The sequence below is a fragment of the Sapajus apella genome, unplaced genomic scaffold, assembly GCF_009761245.1.
Source record: "Sapajus apella isolate SASKATOON/1434 unplaced genomic scaffold, GSC_monkey_1.0 scaffold108, whole genome shotgun sequence".
Lineage (NCBI taxonomy): Eukaryota > Metazoa > Chordata > Mammalia > Primates > Cebidae > Sapajus > Sapajus apella.
The window spans coordinates 3,813,878-3,836,172 of NW_022437048.1; the positions used below are offsets into that span (position 1 = coordinate 3,813,878).

The 22,295-nt window shown below is 38.5% G+C and overlaps 1 protein-coding gene across 1 annotated transcript in view; it reads left to right on the forward strand.

The window, feature by feature from the left end:
• The window catches only part of LOC116537253 (transmembrane protease serine 11E), a 55,969-nt gene that overhangs the window by 26,387 nt on the left and 7,287 nt on the right, over positions 1-22,295 (forward strand). The window contains exons 6-9 of the mRNA XM_032259309.1: positions 2,322-2,360; positions 3,761-3,938; positions 4,847-5,106; positions 5,902-6,044. Coding sequence (XP_032115200.1) covers positions 2,322-2,360; positions 3,761-3,938; positions 4,847-5,106; positions 5,902-6,044 — 620 coding nt within the window. The remainder of the gene's footprint in view (positions 1-2,321; positions 2,361-3,760; positions 3,939-4,846; positions 5,107-5,901; positions 6,045-22,295) is intronic.

The window sequence follows — 22,295 nt, forward strand, 5'->3', positions numbered from 1 at the left end:
CAGACACATAATTTATGCACCCTAGCATAAAATGAAAATGCTAGACCATTTTTCAAAAAACAAGAAAAAAGTGCTGTTAAAAGTACAAAAAATCTAAAACTTTTCTTACTTTCCTGATCTCTCTCTTGGCTTTTCATGATGTTTTCTTTCTTTCTTTCTTTTTTTGAGACAGTCTTGCTCTGTCATCCAGGCTGGAGTGCAGTGCCACAATCTTGGCTATCACTGCAACCTCCACCTCCTGGGTTCAAACGATTCTCCTGCCTCAGCTGCTTGAGTAGCTGGAACTACAGGCGTGTGCCACCATGCCCAGCTAATTTTTGTATTTTAAGTAGAGACGGGATTTTATCCTATTGGTAAGGTTGATCTTGAACTCCTGACCTTGTGATCCCCCTGCCTCGGTCTCCCAAAGTGCTGGGATCACAGGCCTGAGCCACCACTCCCAGTCTCATGCTGTTTTCATTTGCTGATTATTGTCATTCTAAGAGAAAAAAATAAATTTGCAAATTACTGAGTTTGTTTCTATCACTCAGTGTCTATTTAAATGCATTATAAGTACATTTTACTTGTATTTCAAATCATGGAAATTATGCAACTATATTTCATAGCTTATACATACATGTTTTTCATTTTTGTCAGACCAATGGAAATAGTACAAAAGGCTAAGACCTCTTTTTATTTTCCTGGCTGACATGAGCAAATTCTACCAACACTCTCTACCTTCAGCTTATTGAGGTGTGAGGAAGGACTAGAAGGAAAAGGATATCTGGGTTTCCCTATCTTTCTCTTTCTATGCTATTATTTTCAGTAAAAGCTGTTGGCCAATACACAGAAGTAACAGAAGCAAGAAAGGATATGACAGTATCTTTTGTGCATTTGTGTTTATTAGAATGCCATTGCCTTTTCTCTGGGTTCTAAGCAAGTTTTGGTTCAAACAGAAAACATGGTATCCAGGAGATGTCAGTGCGCCTCTGCTTACTTAGTGGAAGGGATGGCACACTTACCTTCCTGTACTTGCTTTGAGTTTTGCTGAACCCCTGTTCATTGTGGGTCCACTAGAATTCTAATTTCACAGGGAATTGTGAATGATATATGCAAATGGGGTGGGAAGAAACCATGGACACACTTATTGTACATATCTTCTCTGCTCACACTATAATTTACTATCCTATTAAACTTAATATTCAAAACACAAGTTACAAGATAAAATCACTAAGAATGTTAAGTGAGCAACAACAGAACATTGTACCAAGCACAAGGCCATTGTGAGAGTGCCACCCAGTGCAGATGTATAAGCCACTCATGAAGCCAACCTTGTCAGTAGTATCAATACGCAAAGCTTGAAATTCTCCTAGGAAGAGCTTGAGGTAGAGAATAGGCTATTTAAAACAAGAGATCAGAGGTGGTCCTTTTAATATTAACCAATAATAAGTTGTAAATTTTTCCTTATTTTTGCCATTTTCCCCACAAGTAGCCAGAATAAATGAAGTCAGAAAGAAGGCTTTCTAGAATATAGATTTCCACTTCATTCATACTATTAAATACTAAAGAAAAAATTAACATTAATATTTTTGCTTTTAGAGTGTCTATCCTTCTACATACAGAAAATAGTTTTGGTCATTAGAACTCTGCTGAGTCAGGAAGTTTGAGTTTAGAGTTTTATATACGTATTGGCTAGGTTAGTGTTTGCACAGAGTTTGAGAGTGACTAGTGAGAAGTCAACAAACTAAGGGGTCATTGGCTGGAGCTGAATGACAATTTGAGGGCAGACTGTATTTCCGAAATCTTAGCAGAAAGAAGACTTCAAAAGGGTAATGCTGTTTTTAACTATGAGTACAAATTTATGGAGCTGCTACTCAGGTAAATGGGACTATGCTTAGAAGCTTAATAATGTAATCTGAAATAATGGTTAATAAAAGTATTATTACATTTGGAGAATCAATACTATGGTTTAGAGCAGCAGTATATCCCATGGAGGGGCTGTGGACTACCTGCATCTTATTTACTGATATAAAATCTGTATTCTTGAGCTTCAACACAAAACTACTGAATTAGAGTTACTGGGAAGAGAAATAGGAGTTTACATTATAAATCTGCTCCCTATGTGACTCTTACTTCATTAAAGTTTAACACACGTTTCACATGCTCTCCAATGTGATGATTATACTATGTCTATGACAAACTTACTGTGCTGCTTTCTTTATATTCTCTAGATCCTGTTTTATAATAAAATCAAACAGTCTTTTAGTATTTGAAATACTTGGAGGCATAGTGTAATTTTGGTGTGCTGATCCTATTCTATTTACCATTTCTGTGTATTTCAGAAATCAACAAGACAGAAACAGACAACTATCTGAACCATTGTAAGTTTAATATATTTTTCAAATGGCATTACATGAATGTAAAAAGTTAACACTATATGTCATTTAGGTTTACTTTGTGTTGATATTATAGGGGCAGAACAGATAAAGTTTGATGAATTTGTGTACAGTTCATGGTGCTTTATCATATCTTGGAGACACACTTTATTAGTAAGGAATAGCAAAATTGAAATAACTTCCGAGTGGATGTATGAGAGTCTGTGGCAGTTGTGTAGTGGAAGTGAGTTGTATAGCTGTTAAAGAAGAGGCGCGAAATGTTTACTTATCAATATTCTCTTTGTAGATATCTATAAGGTAAAACAAATCTATATGTTGTGTTTTCCAGCTAGAGGCAGAAACTTATTGTCACTATATCCTAGATAAAATCTTCTTGATGTTATTAATCCTATGTCATGGAAAGTGCAGGAAATTATTGGGTTGGGGTATATTTTAATAAAATTACTGAAGAAAATAGATCATATCATCACCTGTATTTTGAAACTGCTGACTCTAGGCCTGGTACTTTTCTTTTCCTATAGCCGAGAACCCCACCGGGATCTACAGTATACATTCCATAGTTATGGGATTGTTGCACATTACATTTCTCTTAAAAAGTGGAAGAAAATGTGCTACTTAGCAGCTCATATAGTTGTTTAATTTCTAAAATTAACTAAACACTAAACCAAAAGATAATCTTATTACATAAATAGCATATACTCTTGACACCGATATTTACTAGGAACGGACTATGTGCTAGCACTGTGTTAGGCAACAGGAATTCAAAATGGATAAGATATACTCTACCTAAAGCACCTCATACTCTAATGGGACTAGATGCATGAGACTAATTTGTGAACACATCATTCTTAAACAACAGTTCTTAACTAAGAGAAATGTTGTTGGCCAATCTATCATGCCCCACTGTGGCATTTTTGTCATGAATATAGGGGAGTGCTACTGGCATCTACTATATGTAGGCCAAGATCTTATGGTGCACAAGACAGCCCCTATGACAAAGAAGCAAACGGTTCAACATGTTGGCGGTACCAAGTTTGAGGAACCCTGTCATAAACAATGCCGATATGTATATACACATAAGCACACACACACAGTGTGTTTGTTATACACATAGACATGCACACAGAGTTTTTTTTTTTTAAATCATTATTTTGGAAGCACCAAGAAAGTCATAACTAATCCAGATTGGAGACAGAGGAGTCAGAGAAAGCATCCTAGAACGGGTAATAACTGATATAAATTTTACAAAATGAATAGGAGTTACTGATACTATTGGAGCACAAAGTAGAAGAAATTTGGGACATAGTAACACAATTTGATGCTTAAAACAGCTGCTAATTAATGCACCCACCAGTGTACTCCCCCTCATCTGCCCTCTTTTGCAGGCTGTGGAACACGAAGAAGTAAATATCCAGGTCAGAGTCTTAGAATCGTTGGTGGCACAGAAGCAGAAGAGGGTGAATGGCCCTGGCAAGCTAGCCTGCAGTGGGATGGGAGCCACCGCTGTGGAGCAACCTTAATTAATGCCACATGGCTTGTGAGTGCTGCTCACTGCTTTACAACGTAAGTCTTGAACCTTGAGAATGATTGGGAGTGAACAAAGTGCACTGGTTTTGGCAAGAAAATACCTCGTTAATTTTGGGAGATATGAGTTTAGCATAAATTAAAAATAATGTGTATAATTTTATAAATGAAAAATTTATAAATGTTAGTAAGACGTTTTAAAGTCTGGAAATTGAAATGGAATAAAAATATATGTAAATAAATAATCTTTTGATAAATACACAATAGTTTCTCAAAGACAGCAAAAATTTTAGTCATTTTTGGACTTTGAATTTGATGTCAAACAGAAGTGCTCTATCTCTCTGCTGAGTATCTGAATCAAAGATGGAATCTGGATAGGTTGTAGGTCTGACCCTAAGGTGGATACCTCACATGGTAAGAAAAAGAATTAAATATGAAGAATTAGAAGAATTATATAATGACAATATGAAGAATTTGGAAATAGCAAATTGTACAAACGAATAGATTGACTAATTGTATTGCAAGTGTCCATAGCATATAAAATAGTAATACTTTGTTAAATTATTGTGTGGCCTTTATGGCTTTCAGAGAAATCTGCATATTTGTGGGTGGGGCACATGAAGCACATAGAATATATTCATTTCTCTCATTATGTACCAGGTATTTTCCATAGGTCCTTGGAGTCACTGATATCCAGAAATATCAAAAAGCCCTAGAATTTGGAATGGATGACTTGGCTATGGAGTGGCATTTATATTATAGGAAATGGTGGCTTTTTCACCTGGTCAGACCCCTGAGCCTTATTCTCAAATTGGAAAGAGTTCTATTCATAGAAACTGTTAAACGAAAGAAAAAATCTACACCTGTAGACTAAATTATTTAACATAAATTATTAGACTGGTAGAATTGGTAAAAGAAATTTATTCTTCATTTTTTTTTCTCCCCAGATATAAGGACCCTGCCAGATGGATTGCTTCCTTTGGAGTAACAATAAAACCTTCAAAAATAAAACGTGGTCTACGTAGAATAATTGTCCATGAAAAATACAAACACTCAACACATGACTATGATATTTCACTTGCAGAGCTTTCTAGACCTGTTCCCTACACAAATGCAGTACATAGAGTTTGTCTCCCTGATGCATCCTATGAGTTTCACCCAGGTGATGTGGTGTTTGTGACAGGATTTGGAGCACTGCAAAATGATGGTGAGCATCTGAAGAGAAACTCAAGTCAAAGCTAAATTGATATTTTATGGCATTTAAAGAATGAAATGCCATTATGCCAAAATATGTTAGTTGTTTTGTCATGTGACCTGGGCCAACTAAAAGCGAAGTAAGTAACTTAGAAGACATAAAAATTCCTTCCTGCCTAAATTAATATCAAGTAATTTGCTGCTACTACAGTCATAGTACTGCTAAGATGTCTGAAAATGCAAATACGTCTCATAGCCGTGAATTTTTCTTTGAGAATTTACCACTTACCCAATTCTGAAAATTGGAGAATCATAAAGCCACCATTCTCCCCTACTGAAATTTCCTTCTAATCTTAACAATGGAACGTACATTATTTAAATAACTTTTGGTCCTTTCCTAGGCACTTAATGTTTTACTTAAAGTAGTTAGGAACAAATTATCTTCCCAAATATTACTGTTCTAAAAATATGTATTCTAAGATTCTGTATTACCTTTTTTTTTTCTTTTCCCTTTTTCCTTTTTGAGACAGAGTCTTGCTGTTGTTGTCCAGGCTGGAGTGCAATGGTGCAATCTCAGCCTAACTTTTCTATTTTTAGTAGAGACGCGGTTTCACCATGTTGGCCAGGCTGACCTCAAAACTCTTGACCTCAGGTGATCCACCACCTCAGCCTCCCAAAGTGCTGGGATTACAGGCATGAATCACCATACCCAGCCTGTATCACCGTCTTATTTATAGTTATGAACACTTGCTTCAGGTTTATAAAATATGTGTATGTCTACAAATACAAAGACTTCTTTTTCTTTTAGGCACCAGTCAAAATCATCTTCGACAAGCACAGGTGACTCTCATAGACACTGCAACTTGCAACGAACCTCAAGCTTACAATGGCGCCATAACTCCTAGAATGTTATGTGCTGGCTCCTTAAAAGGAAAAAGAGATGCATGCCAGGTGAAGGGTTTTGCCTATTAGTATGCTGTGTAATTTGTTGTTTACTTTTCTTTGAAATAATTTTATATTTACAGGAATTTGCAAAGGTAGTACAGAGGAATTACAACCTCTCACCCAGTTTTCTCCAATGATTACATCTCACGTAACTATAGTTCAATATAAGATCTGGGAAACTGACAGTGGTGCAAAGTATATGTCTAATTCTATGGCATTTTATCAATTCTGTAGATTTGTGTAACCACCACTATAGTTAAGATGGAGAACTATTCTATCACCACAAAGATCTACCTCAAGGGTAACACTTTTTTTCCCTCCTACTATCTCTAACATCTGGCAATCACTAATTTATTCTCTGTCTCTGTAAGAGTGTAATTTTCAAAATGTTGTATAAATAGAACAATAGTATCTTTTTAAACAGAAACTAATTTTAAGTAATCCATTGGTATTTTTGGCTTTTTTTGGTAGAAAAATTTTAGTGATTCCTCTAAGTTACATAGATGTGTGTATAAATATATATTTATTTATATATCCATACATAACTTATCACTGTGTATGTGTATTGAAATTTTACTAGTTTTGGTGGGGTATAGAATAGAAAACTCACTTCCCCTTAAATCCCTGTACTCTTCCCTCTTTAATATTAAATATTAACAAATATAAACATTAAATAATAATATAAATATTAAATATTTGCTTTATATTTTGAGAACCACAGAAGACAATGTTTTGTTTCAAGTGTCAAATGTAATTTAGAAAACATAAGAGGAAAAGGAAAGACTATTTGCCTATTGATTTGTTGTTTACTCTTTCCTGATTCCTTTTTTTAAAAATGTCATTTCTGTTTTAGGAATTTCCTTTAGCCACTCTTTTAGTAGAGGTATGCTGGTGAAAAATTCTCTTAGATTTTCTTTGTATCCAAGAGTCTTTATTTCTTCTTCATAACTGAAGCATAATTTTACAATTTGGCACTGACAGTTTTCTTTCAGCACTTAAATTGTTTCCTCTGTGATTTATGCAAGGAATTTGCTGCTATTGGAATCATTTTGTTTCTCCCCAATAGATGAGGTGTCATTTCTCTCTTGCTGTGTTCAAGATTTTTCTTTGTTTTTAGTTTTCAGAAGTTTGACTATGGGTCTTGGCTTGGATGTCTTTGAGTTTATCCTGTTTGAGGTTTGCTCAGTTTTTTGAATATGGAGGTTTATATCCTTTGTCAAGTTTGAGAAATTTTCCGTCATTATTTCTTAAAATACGTTTTCAGTCCCACCTTCTTTCTTCTTACCTTCTAACCACAGCAATGTTTATTTTGTATTATAGTTCCAGAGCTTCCTAACCTTCTGTTTATTTTTTTTTCCACTCTATTTTCTCTCTGTTGCTCAGATTGGGTAATTTCTATCAATTTATCTTCATGTTTAGTGATTCTTTTCTCTGTCTCCTCTATTCTTCTGTTAAGCCCATCTAGTGAGGTTTGAATTTTGCTTATCATATTTTTTAGTTCCAGGGTTTTTCTTTGATTCTTCTTTTTGTATTTACTATTTCTTTGTTGACACTTCCTATTTCTTTTCATTTGTTTTAAACATGGTGGTAATCAGTCATTGAGATATATTTATGATTGCTGCTTTAAAATCTTTATCAAATAATTTAAACATTTGTGTTATCTCAGTGTTGGTATCTGTTGATTGCCTTTTCTCATTCAAGTTAAATCTTCTTCTGTTTCTTTGTATGATGAGTGATATTCAAATATATCCTGGGCATCTGATTATTATTTTTTCTGTTTTTGTTATTGTTGTTGTTATATCAGGCTTTGAAATTTATATTATTTTATTTAATTAATTACTTTCTTTCCTCAAGCTTTTATTTTAGGCTCGGAGGCTATATCTGCACAAATGTTTCATGGATAAATTGTGTGTTGCTGGGGTTTGGTGTACAAATTATTTCATCATGCAAGTAGTAAGCACAGTAACCAATAGGTGGTTTTTGTCCTTGCCCTCCCTTCTCCCATCCTCAATCCTCAAGTAAGCCCCAGTATATATTATTCTTCTCTTTGTGTCCTTATGTACTCAATGTTTAGCTTCCACTTATAAGTGAGAACATGAGGTATTTGGTTTTCTGTTCCTGCGTTCATTTGCTTAGGGTAATGGCCTGTGGCTGCACCCATATTACTGCAAAAAAACATGGTTTCATTTTTATGGCTCCATAGGATTCCATGGTCTACATGTACTGTATTTTCTGTGTCAACAGTGGACTCACTATTGAGAGGCATCTAGGTTGATTCCACGTCTATTGTGAAAATTGCTGCTATAAACATGCATGCATGTGCCTTTATGGCAGAATGATTGGTATTCCTTTGGATATAATATACCCAGTAATGGGATTGCTGGGTCAAATGGTAGTTATGTTTTAAGTTCTTTGAGAAATCTCCAAACTGCTTTCCAAGTGACTGAACTAATTTACATTCCCATCAGCAGTGTATAAGCATTCCCTTTTCTCCACAACCTCAACAACATTAAAAAACATTATTAAAAAGTTTTTTGACTTTTTAGTAATAGCCATTCTGACTGGTTTGGGACAGTATCTTATTGTGGTTTTACTTTACATTTCCCTAATAATTAGTGAAATTGAATATTTGTTGGCTACTTGTATGTCTTCTTTTGAGAAGTATCTGTTCTTGCCTGTATACCGCTGTAAACAAAATACCTGGACTGGGCATGGTGGCTCATGCCTGTAATCTCAGCACTTTGGCAGGCCAAGGTAGATGGATCACCAGAGCTCAGAAATTTGAGACCAGCTTGGGCAACATGGTGACATCCTGCCTCTGTTAAAAATAAAAACACTATCCAGTGAGGTGGTGTGCGCCTATAGTCCCAAATACTTGGAAGTTCTGAGGCAAGATGATTGGTTGATCCCAGGAATTTGAGGCTGCAGTGAGCTATAATCACACCACTGCACTCCAGCCTGCGTGACAGAGCAAGACCCTGTTTCAAAAAAAAAAAACCCAAAAAAACCCAAAATTAGGTAATTAATAAAGCAAAAAGATGGTTTAATTGGCTAATGATTCTGCAGTCTTTACGGGCAGCTAGGTGCTGGCATCAAGCTGGCATCTGCTCAGTTTCTAGGGAGGAAGCGTATAATCATATCAGAAGGTGAAGTGTGAAATGGGAGGGAGCAGATACATCACATGGCGAAAGCAGGAACAAAAGGGATAGGGTGGTAGGGGAGGTGCTGCATACTTTTAAACAACCAGATCTCACAAAAGCTCCCTCACTATTGTAAAGATAAGTCCAAGTCATGAGGGATCTGCTCCCATGACCCAAATACCTCCCACCAGGTCCTACCATCAACATTGGGGATGACAATGCCACATGAGATTTGGGTGAGGACAAAGAACCAAATTTTATCATTCTGCTCTTGGCCTGTCCCAAATCTCAGGTCTTCTCACATTTCAAAACACAATTATGCCTTCTAACAGTCCCCAAAAGTGTTAACTCATTCCAGCTTTAACTCAAAAGTTCAAAGTTGGCCAGATGCCGTGGCTCACCCCTATAATCCCAGCATTTTGGAAGGTCGAGGTGGGTGGATTTCTTGAGTCCAGGAGTTTGAGTCCAGCCTGGGCAATGTGGCAAAACTGCATCTCTACAAAAAATAAAAAAATTAGCTGGACTTTGTTTTGTATGCCTATAGTTCCAGCTATTTGGGAGGCTGAGGTGGGAGGATTGATTAAGCTTGGAAGGTTGAGGCTGCAGTGAGCCATGATTGCATCACTGCACTCCAGCTTGGGTGACAGAGAGAGACTTCATCTTGGAAAAAAATGAAAAAATAGCCCAAAGTCCAGAGTCTCATCTGAGATAAGGCAATTCCCTTATACCTCATCAATCTGAATTTCACTGTCCATATAACTATTAGCATTTTGGTTACAACCATTTAACCAGTCTCTAAGAAATTTCAAACTTTATCATTCTGTCTTCTTCTGAGTCTTCCAAATTCTTCAATTTTTTTTTTTTTTTGCCTCTTATCCAGTTGCCAAGTCACTTTCACATTTTCAGATATCTTTAAAACAATGCCCCACTCATGGGTACCAATTTTCTGTGTTAGGTTGTTCTTGCATTGCTATTAAGGACTATCTGAGGCTGGATAATTTATAAGAAAAGAGGCTTAATTGACTCATGGCTTTTCAGACTTTATAGTTAGCATGATGCCGGCATTAACTTGGCTCCTAGGGAGGCATCAGGAAGCTTATAATCATGGTGGGAGGTGAAAGGGCAGCAGGTATATCACATGGTGAAAGCAGGAGCAAGAGAGAGAGACTGTGGCAAGGTGCCACACACTTTTAACCAGATACAGTGAGAGCTCAGTTGCTATTGCAAGGACAGCACTATGCCATCAGGAATATGCTACCCAAACCACTCCCACCAGGCCTCACCTCCAGCAATGGAGATTAAGCTTCAACATGAGCTTTGGGAGGGGACAAATATTCTAACTATATCTATTTTTTTCCTCATTTTTTAAAGGAGTTTTTTGTTTGTTTGTTTGTTGATTTGTTTAAGATTCCTTATAGATTCTGGACATTGGACCTTTGCCAGGTGCATAGTTTGCAAATATTTTCTCCTATTCTGTAGGTTGTCTGTTTACTCTGTTAATAGTTTCTTTTGCTGTGCAGAAGCTCTTTAGTTTAATTAGGCCCAAGTTATTAATTTCTGTTTTAGTTGTAATTGCTTTTAGGGTCTTTGTCATAAAATCTTTGTTAAGACTGATGCCCAGAATGGTAGTTCCTAGATTTTCTTCTAGAGTTTTAATAATTTTAGTTTTTATGGTTAAGTATTTCATCCATCTCAAGTTGATTTTTGTATATGGTGAAAGCAAGGGGTTCAGTTTTAATCTTCTGCATATGGCTAGCCAGTTATCCCAGCAACATTTATTGAGTAGGGAGTCCTTTCCTCATTTCTTGTTATTGTCAGCTTTGTCAAAGATGAGATGGTTGTAGATGTGCAGCTTTACTTCTGGCTTCCTTATTTGGTTCCATTGGTCTATCTGTCTATTTTTTGTACTAGCACTGTGATCTTTTGGTTACCATAGCTTTGTAGTATTGTGTAGTAAGTCTGGCAGTGTGATACTTCCAGATTTGTTTTTTTGTTTAGGATTCCTTTGGCTATTCAGGCTCCTTTTTGGTTCCATATGAATATTATAATAGTTTTTATTTATTCTTTGAAAAATGACATTGGTAGTTTTATAGGAATAACATTTAATCTGTAAATTTCTTTGAGCAATATGGCCATTTTAATAATACTGTATCTTTCTATTCATGGGCACAAACTGTTTTTTCATTTGTTTGTGTAAACTATGGTTTCTTTCCCCCCCTTTTTTTTCCTTGGGACAGGGTTTTACCCTGTCAGCCAGGCTGGAGTGCAGTGCCACAATTGTAGTTCACTGCAACCTTGAACTCCTGGACTCAAGTGATCCTCCCAACTCAGTCTCCTGAGTAGCTGGGACTACAGGAATGCACCACCACACATGGCTAATTTTTGATTTTTGGTAGAGACAAAGCCTTGCTGTGTTGCTCATGCTGGTCTTGAATTCCTGAACTCAAGCAATCCTCTTGCCTCTGCCTTGTAAAGTGCTGGGATTATGGGTATCAGACACTGTACCTGGCCTTCAACTATGATTTTTTTCAGCAGCATTTTTTAAATTCTTATTGTAGAGATCCTTCACCTTCCTAGTTATCTGTATGCTTATGTATTTTATTCTTTTTGTGGCAGCTGTGAATGGGATTGCATTCTTGACTTGACTGTCAGCTCAGATGTTGTTGTTGCATAGAAGTCCTCCTCATTTTAGTACACTGATTTTGTATTAAGAAACTTTATTGAAGTTACTTATCAGTTCTAGGAGCCTTTGGTGCCATCTCAGCCCACTACAACCTCTACCTCACAGGTTCAAGTGATTCTCCTGCCTCAGCCTCCTGAGCTGGGATAGAGGTGCCCACCACCACACCTGCTAGTTTTTGTATTTTTAGTAGAGAGGGGGTTTCATCATGTTAGCCAGCTTGCCTTAACTCCTGAGTGATCCACCTGCTTCAGTCTCCCAAAGTGCTGAGATTACAAGTGTGAGCCACTGTGCCCAGTCTTGTTCCATTAATTGTATAATTGAGAGATCTTGATGTTAATTTCTATTTTTATTGCACTGTCGTCTGAGAGTGTGACTGGTATGATTTTTAAAAAATTTGTTTAAAATTGCTTTATGGCCAAGCTCATGGTTGATCGTAGAGTATGTGCCATGTGCAGATGAAAAGAATCTATATTTTCTTGTTGTTAGGTGGAGTGCTCTACGGACATCTGTTAGGTTCATTTGGTCAAGTATTGAGTTTAGGGTCAAAATATCTTTGTTAGTTTTCTGCCTTTATAACACCTTTAGTGGGATACTGAAGTCTCCACTGTAATTTTGTATTTATCTAAGTCTTTTTCTGTAGGTTCTAAGAACTTATTTTCTGAGTCTGTGTGCTCCAGTATTGGATGCATATGCATTTACAATAGTTAAGTCTTCTTGATGACTTGAGCACTTTATCACTTTGTTACACCTTTCTTTGTCCTTTTTAATTATTACTGTTTTAAAGTCTGTTTTGTCTGAAGTAAGAGTGGTAACCCCTGTTCTTTTTTGTTTTTCATTTGCTTGATAGATTTTTCCTTATGCCTTTACTTTGAGACTGAGTATCATTGCATTTGAGATGGGTCTCTTGAAGACAGCATACAGTTGGGTCTTGCTTCTTTATCCAATGTGCTACTCTGTACCTCTTAAGTGGGGCATTAAGCCTGTTTTTATTCAAGTTATAATTTTGACATGTGAAGATATGATCCTGCCATCATGCTGCTAGCTGATTATTCCATAGACTTGATTGTATAGTTGCTTATAGCATCCATGGACTATGTAATTGTCTTTTTGTGGTGTCAAATAATGGTTTTGTTGTTGTTGTTGTTGTTGTTTTAGGATGGCGTTTCACTCTTGCTGCCCAGGCTGGAGTGCAAAGGTTCGATCTTAGCTCAATGCAACCACCGCTTCCTGGGTTCAGGCAATTTTCCTGCCTCAGCCTTCTGAGTAGCTTGTACTACAAGTCCATGCCATTACACCTGGCTAATTTTGTATATTTAGTAGAGACGGGGTTTCGCCATGTTGGCCAGGCTGGTCTTGAACTCCTGGCCTCAGGTGATCTGCCCACCTTGGCCTTCCAAATTGCTGGGATTACAGGCATGAGCCATTATGCCTGGCCAGGTAATGGTCTTTTTTTGCCATATTTAGCAATCTTTTAAGGACTTCTTGCAAGGCAAATCTGGTGATAATAAATTCCCTTAACATTTGCTTGTCTGAAAAAGATTCTATTTCTCTCTCACTTATGAAGCTTAGTTTGGCTGGATATAAAATTCTCGGTTAGACTTTTTTTCTTTAAGAATGCAGAATAGCTGGGCATGGTGGCTCACGCCTGTAATCCAAGCACTTTGGAGGCCAAGATGGGCGGATCACCTGAGGTCGGGAGTTCAAGAATGCAGAATATACCAGCTTGACTAACATGATGAAACCCTGTCTCTATTAAAAATAAAAATATAAACATTAGCCAGGCATAGTAATGGGTGCCTGTAATCCCAGTTATTTGGGAGGCTGAGGCAGGGAAATCACTTGAACCCGGGGAAGAGAGGTTGCAGTGAACCGAGGTTGCATCATTGCATTCCAGTCTGGGCAACAAGGGTAAGGCTCTCCCTTAAAAAAAAAAAATATGAATATACGTTCCCAATGTCTTTGGCTTGTACGGTTTCTGCTGAAGGTTCTGCTGTTATCCTGATAGTGTCTCCTTTGAGACTGATATGTGACCTATCACTTCTTTCTACTGCTTTTAAGATTTTTTTCTTTCCTGTTGACCTTGAGGAATCTGATGACTAGGTGTCTTGTGGATGGGTGTCTTGTATATTATAACTCTGGGGTTCTCTGAAAATTTCTTGAATTTTTATGTTGACCTCTGCAGGAAGATTGGAAAAATTTTTATGAGCAATATCCTTAAATGAGGCTTTCAATTTGCTTGCTCTCTCTCTCCTCCTTTTTTAAGGATACCAGTGAGTTGTAGATTTGGTCTCTTTATGTAATTCTGTATTTCTTGGAATTTTTCTTCATTTAAAAAAAATCATTTTTCCTTATTTTTGTCTGACTGAGTTGATTTGAAGAACTGGCATTAAAGTTCTAAAATTGTTTTTCAGCTTGATCTGTTCTCCTGTTAATACTGCCCATTGTATTCTGAAATTCTTGTACCTACAGTGAGTTTTTCAGCTCTAGGAGATCAGTTTGGTTCTTCCTTAAAATGACAATTTCATCTTTTAGCTCGTATTATTACATTGGATTCCATAAATTCCTTAGATTGTGTTTCAGCTTTCTCCTAAGTCTCGATGATCTTCACTGACATCTTTATTCTGAATTCTGTGTCTGCCATTTAAATCTAGTTCAGAACCATTGCTGGGGAGCTAGTTGTCATTTGGAGGTAAGAAGACACTCTGGCTTTTAGAGCTACCAGAGTTCTTGCATTGTGTGTTTGAAGTTATTGTCCTTTGTATGGGGATTTTTACTTTTATATTCCCTGATGCTTTTTGTGGTTTGATTGTGGTATTAGTTGCCCTTAGTTAATTTGGTTTATTTTTGGATGATTTCAGGGGTCCAAGGTTTAGCTAAGCACTCCTGGGCTGCATGCTGTACCAGATTGTAACCTTGGGGAACTGGGACCAGGCCTGAGGCTGTTTTTCTCTAGCCCCTAGAGGTTAAGCACCTCCTGTGCTGTGGGGGATGAGGTGTTTTTGGTCCAATGGAAACAAAACTGTGCTGGCAAAAGGACTTTGGCAGGGTGGCAGTGGGTCTGCGAGGGTCCTTGTGTGCACATATGTGCTGGCGGTGGGGTAGTGGCAGGTCCTGCACAGGCATGTGTGCTGGTGGTGGGGTGGTGATGGGGTCAGTGTGCATGCATGCACCAGTGAGTCATTGGCTGGAGGCTGCAGGCAAATACATGCTAGATAAACAGCAGGAGAGAGCTGCCAGTGAGTGCATGCTGGTAGGTGCTTACTGACAGGGGCCTGTCTTCAGTAGCTCTCCAGCTGTTAGGCAGGGTCTGCCACCAAAATAGCTATGGCTGTGGCTGTCAAAAAATGCTTTGGCTCGGCAGCTGAGGCAGTGCTGCAAGTATGTGTGGCCAGGCAGGGACTCTGGCATACACCAGCAGCCAAGTGAGTGCTCAGATCATACTGTTCCTATCCCACAAGCAGATAGCCCTGTGATGTCCATGTCTGTTGGTCAACAAAGGCTAAAGTCACCTAGAAATGTATGATGAACTTTGGGGGATGGACACCCATCGTTATGCTCTGTTGTAGCCATTCTCATGCCAAACCCTGTGGACACTGTGCAGGCTAGAATTACGTGTCTTTCAACTCTCCAGGCCATTCTCTCTGCCAGCTCAAATGTCCATGGGATTGAGGGGTCTCCTGTAGTTGATTCTGGAGGTCTGTTATGTGAGTTGGCCACTCCATGCCAACTTAACTCACCCCTTCCCCAGGAAGCTTTCCTGGCCAGGAATAAGTTCTGGTGCTTGGCAACCCTGTGCAGGGTTACCAGCTTCCTCCCCTTTCAGCATTCTCCTTCCATCCGCTCTCAATGGCTTCTTTCTGAAACTTTGTTGAGTGTGCCAGTTTTCTTGATAGTCTGCTCCCTCATTGGGAGAAGGTCTTCTTGTCTGCATCTGGTCGGCCATTTTATTTTAGTATTTATTAAATAATGAAATAATAATTTGAAGAAATTAAATTATTATTATTTAAAACTCTAGATTTATTTAAAATTTTCTGTCTAACCATGCCTCAGCAGGCATTGTGGTGCGGAGGGAGAGGGATGTATGAAGGAATTGCCTCATTTCCCACTCATCTTCCTTTGATACTCAGGTGGGGGACTAATGCCTCATTACTACTGCATGGAAGTTAGGACTCCTCTGATAGCACTCTGGCTGAAGGTACCTTGTTACTGCTCCCCTTTTGACCTCCACTGACATCATGGACTAGTGATTTCATTACTGCACTGCAGTGGTGAAAGACTTGACTCCCCACTACATCTCCTTTGACATGGCTCTAGTAGATGGGGAGAGTTACTTCTTATTATCACTGGGTGATAGTTCATGCTTCCCATTCAGCATATATATATATTTTTAAGTATCTTTATTTATTTATTTATTTATTGAGGTGGAGTCTCTCTCTGTCGCCCAAGCTGGAGTGCATTGGTATAATTTTGGCTCACTGAAACCTCTGCCTCCTGGGTTCAAACAATTCTCCTGCCTCAGCCTTCTGAGTAGCTGGGATTAAAGGCATGTGCCATGATGCCTGGCTAATTTTTGTATTTTAGTAGAGATGGCGTTTTGCCATTTTGGCCAGGCTGGTCTTGAACTCCTGATTTCAGGTCATCCACCTGCTTCAGCCTCCCCAAGTGCTGGGATTACAAGCATGATCCATTGCACCCAGCCCCTATTCAGCATATTCTGACACAAATCTAGTAGGGAATTGAGCTTTGTTATAGCCTGGTAAGCTTGGAAATCTTTTCAGTTGAGATGTATTGTCTTTCTAGATTTTCTGTTTTCCTGAAGTGTCCTCTTATTAATTAGTTTACAAGGGAGAGCAGGGTTTTCTTGGAGACTTAAAAAAAATCTACGCCTGTTGGCAGGTTGCCAGGTTGCTGACTTCTTCAGTTTCAAGTCCATGCTATATGAAGCAAAAAGAAAACCCAGAGAGTTCACTGTCGTATTATTCATCCTGAGTTTCGGAGCCCACCTGTCTTCTTCTCTCTGTTTTTCATAGTCTTTTTATATTTGTTTTATTTGTAATGTCTAGGGGTTTTTGTTTGTTTTAGCTGTATTTAGTTGGGGAGAAAAGAAAAGTAAGTCTATTACTTATTGATCTGGAGTGTTTACACATTTTTGAACCCAAATTTTGTTTTCAAGTGTTTGGCTAGTGCCACCAATTTTGTATCTTCAGTGGATACAAAAATTTTGATCTCTATGTCTTCATCTGTATCACTGACAAAACTTGGTGGGGGGCAATAACCGGTTCCTTGTGTATGTCACTAAATGCTCTTATAATTTGCATTTTGTGATTTGAAAGCTTTTTTGTTTAATGTGCTTTCTAAGCCCTATATTTTGCTTTAAAATTTCATGTTACTCTGTGTGCTTTCTAATATGAATACACAAAATGGTATCATTACTTTCTAAGGTTTTTTTTTTACAACTTTTTATGTTGTTCTTTCCATGCTTTCACATGAACACTGTATCTGTTTTGCCTTCATTGGCTCCACCTCATTTAATTCACTGTTGTCATCACTAAAGTTCCTTCCCAACTTTTACCTTTGGGTTAGTCTTTCAGCAATGTTGTTTGCTACATTAAACTCCTTTATCCAGTTGACCTTTGTTTATACCCTGACAAATGCCCAAGTTTAGACTCACTTCATTGTGTTTCTTTTTCTGCTCTGAGGTCCTAACTGCTCCTAATTCCTCCTGAAGGAACACACGGAACAAAGTAGGCTGGTCCCATTACCACATTCTACTAAAAATTCCTTCCTAAAAATTGAAATTGATTCTGTAATTCAGTCTCTTGAAATGAATTCAACTTAAAAGATGTACTTGAAAATACACTCGATCCTTGTTATTTGCAGAGTCCATATTTGCAAATTCACCTACTCATTAAAATTTATTTGTAATTCCAAAATCAACACTCAAGTCAGTTTTGTGATCATTCACAAGCATGCACAGAGTGGCAAAATATCTTATTACCCAATGAGCATATTCTTACCTGAGGTAGTGTGATGCTGTGCCTTTTTGTTTCAATTCTCATATTGTAAACAGATGTCCACTTCTTTGCAGTGCTACATTTTTCACATTGTTATTCTCTTTGCTGATGATTTTGCTGTTTAAAATAGTTCCCAAGTGTAGTGCCGAAGCCTAGCGCAAGAAAGTTGTGATGTGCCAAATGGAGAAAATACGTATATTTGGTAGGCTTTGTTTAGTTTTATGTTATAGCACTGTTTACTGTGAGTTTAGTGTTAATGAATCAACAGTGTATATTAAACAGAATGTCTTTAAACAGAAACACACATGAAATCTGTTTATGTATTAATCATTTGACAAAAATGTGACCAGAGTTTCCTGGAAAACCAACCCTGTATTTCTCCTAAGAACAACGATTCAACGGTCATTAATTCAGTGTTTGTGGTGACTTCACAGAACACAACTACCATGAATAATGAGAATGACCTGTATTTTATTTGTCTTCTTGATGGTCATAGAATCACTGATGGTTTAGATATTATCCTAGACCTTCTTTTGTCTTAATCATCATCATCCTACTTTCCTCCAGCTTTACTGAAACTGTTGAAAACATCGTATACTTTTACATTTATGATCATTCTTTATGTTCTTTATTCAACTATCTCAATCTTGATAGTCTCTATAGTAACGACATTCCTAAAAATTTCGAAGGAAGAGATGTATGCTCTCTTAATATTTGATTTTATAATTTTTATTATAAAAATTTCAATGGCATGCAAAACTAGGGAGGATAATGTAATGAACTTTTCATGTACTCATCACCGAGTTCAAAAATTACAACTCATGACTAAACTTATTTTACCCGTACATAACCTAACACAACCCTCTCATCCCCTCCCCCCACCAAAATATCAAATCTATTTTGAAGTTAATCCCAAATGTTATATTCTTTCATCTGAATATGTCCCTATTCAAAAATACCATTTTGATAGTGATATTAGGGGTTAGATATTACAAACTTTGTGAGCTACAGAAGAGAAACCAAATTTGCCCTCTGATTATGATATTCTGCTTTCCTATCTCTGGAAGGACATGGAACCCATTTTTTGGGGGGCGGGGACAGGGGTGGATGCTTGTCACCCAGGCTGAGGTGCAGTGGCGTGATCTCAGCTCACTGCAACTTTCACCTTCCAGGTTCAAGCATTTCTCCCACCTGAGCCTCCTGAGTAGCTGGGATTACAGGCAACTACCACCACGCCTGGCTAACTGTTATATTTTTAATAGAAACAAGGTTTCACCGTGTTGGACAGGCTGGCCTCAAACTCCTGACCTCAGGTGATTCACCCACCTCTGCCTCCTAAGGTGCAGGGATTACAGGTGTAACCCATTGTGCCCAGCCTCCATTTAAAAAATGTTTATGTCTAGCATCCACAGTTTTTCCCACTTGCATTGCTTCTTACATTTTAATATCTCAAAAACCATTAATAACCTCATATGTAAAAAAATTTCCTTGGGTCTCCTACTGTTTCTCATCTCAGTGGTATTTGGTGACTTTGTCTTTCTTAAAACATATTCCTTATTTGCATTTCATAATTCTGAAATTTGCTGCCTTCTTTCCTCCCCTTCCATCTACTCCCTTATGGTTCTATCCTTTGATTAATCTTTCTCTCTCTAAGCTTGGCTATCCCTCAAGATTCAGATCTCAGATAAAATTTGTGTCTGCTGTCTGTATTCTCACTCAAAGACGTCATCTTTTCTTTGAACTCAGCTATTATTTTAATGACTGCCACATCTGTGTCTCCAGAATTCAACTCTTGCCCTTATGTAGTCTCACATTTCTACCTACTTCAAAGCAATTTCTATTTATATATTTTAAGTTGTTCATATGAAATGAAAAATTTGTATATGTGCCATTTGAAATTCAACAAGCATCGTGAAATGTTACCTGAGTTTTTAAGTTTCTCATTCTCATTCATATTATTAGGGTTCACTATTCTTAGAGTTTTCTTTTACTCTTATATTTCCTTCACATGTATCCAGTTAAGTCCTAGACTATTTTCCCACTTTACCATATCTTTTATGTTTATTTCCTATGTCCGTATTATTTCTGTTACCATCCTCATCTAGTCCTTCATTTCTTTGTGTCTTAATACTTCCATTACTTCCTGTTTGGCTTCTTAGTACCAACTTTAGATGTTTCTGTTATGATATGCACATTCCTAAATACATTTCCTGTTCTGTTTCTCACTAAACCGTTCACTAAAAAATAACAGGATTAATAAGACAAATAGGATTAGAGACAAACTGGCCCTTCAAAAGCTATGCAACTTTATAAAAAATATAATAATTGGTACTTTAAAAATAGCTTGCACAGCATAGGCAGACAGAATGCCCAAGTTCCGGTGGCTGACTCAGGGCATGTTAAAAATGCGCAGAAACAATCATGTGGATATATAGGTTTGCTGGTGCTAAGCAACATACACGGGGAATTGCAGTCTTGAGCAGAAGAGGAAATGCAACTTTCCGGACCTAAAAACTATACAAAGTTAGGATACATCCCTCTGGGGAGGGAGTTTTGGGTACAGGAACTCAGGCATTTTCTTACAATAGTGCCCCACAGGTGTCTGCCTGGGCAATAGCTGAGTTGAAAGGGTTTTCCTTTTCTTCTGAAGTTGCTAATTCTAGTCCCATTATTCTGGCTCCCCTGCCGAAGAAAAAGCATATATAAACCATCATAATTTCCGTCTTCTGACATAACTCTGCCATTCACTAATCAAATGTGAGCTAATTAGTACTGGTAGAACAGACTCCATATTTTTTTCTATTTGATACTTACTGGACATAACCTTACTTTTCAGCTTGTAATGCCATTAGATATACTGCTATCTCTTTAAAAGAATTATTTATTATCAGACTCATTTATTCCTGTTTCTTATGCTGATTTAAGCTTTGTTGTCTCTTGTATCTTCTATTTCTTTATCCTAATTTCTCCGCCTGCATATAGGCTTGGGATTTTATTATCAAAATTATTTACTTTCAAGTAGCTTCATATGGTCCATCTTATTTCTATAAGCAGATTGTGGGTTCCTAGAGGACAAGCCTCATGTGTTTATGATACTCTTTTCATATCTCCTGCCATGTATGAGGGTATCAGTAAATGCTTATTGGTTAGTTGATTTAAAATCACAAATGCGGGAAGAGGGATCCAAGATGGCCGTTTAGGAACAACTCGGGATTGCAGCTCCCAGTGAAAGCACAGAGGGTGGGTGGACGCCGCATTTTTATTGCCCACAGATTAGGCAATTCCCAGGCGGAGGAGCTCCACGGGTTGCCAGTGCGGCTGTTTCAGCCAACGCGGCTGTGCCGGCCGGCTGCCGCTGCTTTGCCCCTCGTGGCTGCTTTGTCGGCGCCCCGGAGCAGCGGTTCTCCGTACAAAATACACCAGTCCGGGTGCCCTTTTGGCTGGCGATTGGAGCCATGGGAAGTCGCCCATTCGTCTGTTTAAAAAGGGGACTGAGCAGGGAGCCAGGACAATATATTCCAGGGCAAAAAAAGCACCACGAATCTGTGCTGCTGTTTAAGTCAGAGCAGTGAGTCGCCACAAAGAAAAAAACACACACCGCAGCGCCTCTTCAACAGGCGACTGGAACACCAATTTAAAAAAAAAAAAAAGGCTCTGAGGCAGGGAGGCAGTGATCAGGCTCAGCTGGTCCCACCCCAACAAAAGAACAGCAATCAGAAACTCTCTGGATTGAGAGTTTCACAGCAAGCACAGCTGAACCCGGGACGGTCCAGCTCTGTGGGGGAGGGGCGTCTGCCATTACCCAGGCAACCTGCCACTACGGAGGCAGTCAGCTAATACTGAGGCAGCCTGCCGTTGCCAAGGCAACCCGCCACAGCAGAGAGACTCCGCCTGGAACGGGCCACCATTGCCCAGGCAGTTCTAACTACACCCATATAAACAGGACTGCAGGGAAGTTCACTCGGCAGCTGGGTGGAGCCCACAGCAGCTCAGCAAATCCTCTACAGGCAGACAGTGACTAGGCTGCCTCCTTGCTGGGCAGGGCAGGTCTGAAGGAAAAAAAATAAAGAGAAGGCAGTAGCATAACGGAAACGCATAAAGCCCTAAATCCCTGGGACAGAGCACCTGGGAACAAAAAGCAGTTTATGAGTTCTGCTGCAGCAGGCCTAAACGTACCTGCCCAGCAGCTCCGAATGAACAACGGAGCTCGCAGCTCAGCATTTGAACACCTGTAAAGAACAGACCATCTCCTCAAGCAGCTCCCTGACCGCTGTATATCCAAAGAGCCACCTCATAAAGGAGGGATCAGATTGACACTTGGCGGGTATCCTTCTGGGACAAAGATAGCAGAAGAGGAAAACTGGTAACAGCCCTTACTGTTCAGCAGCTGCTGCAGGTGAACCCCAGGCAAGCAGGGCCT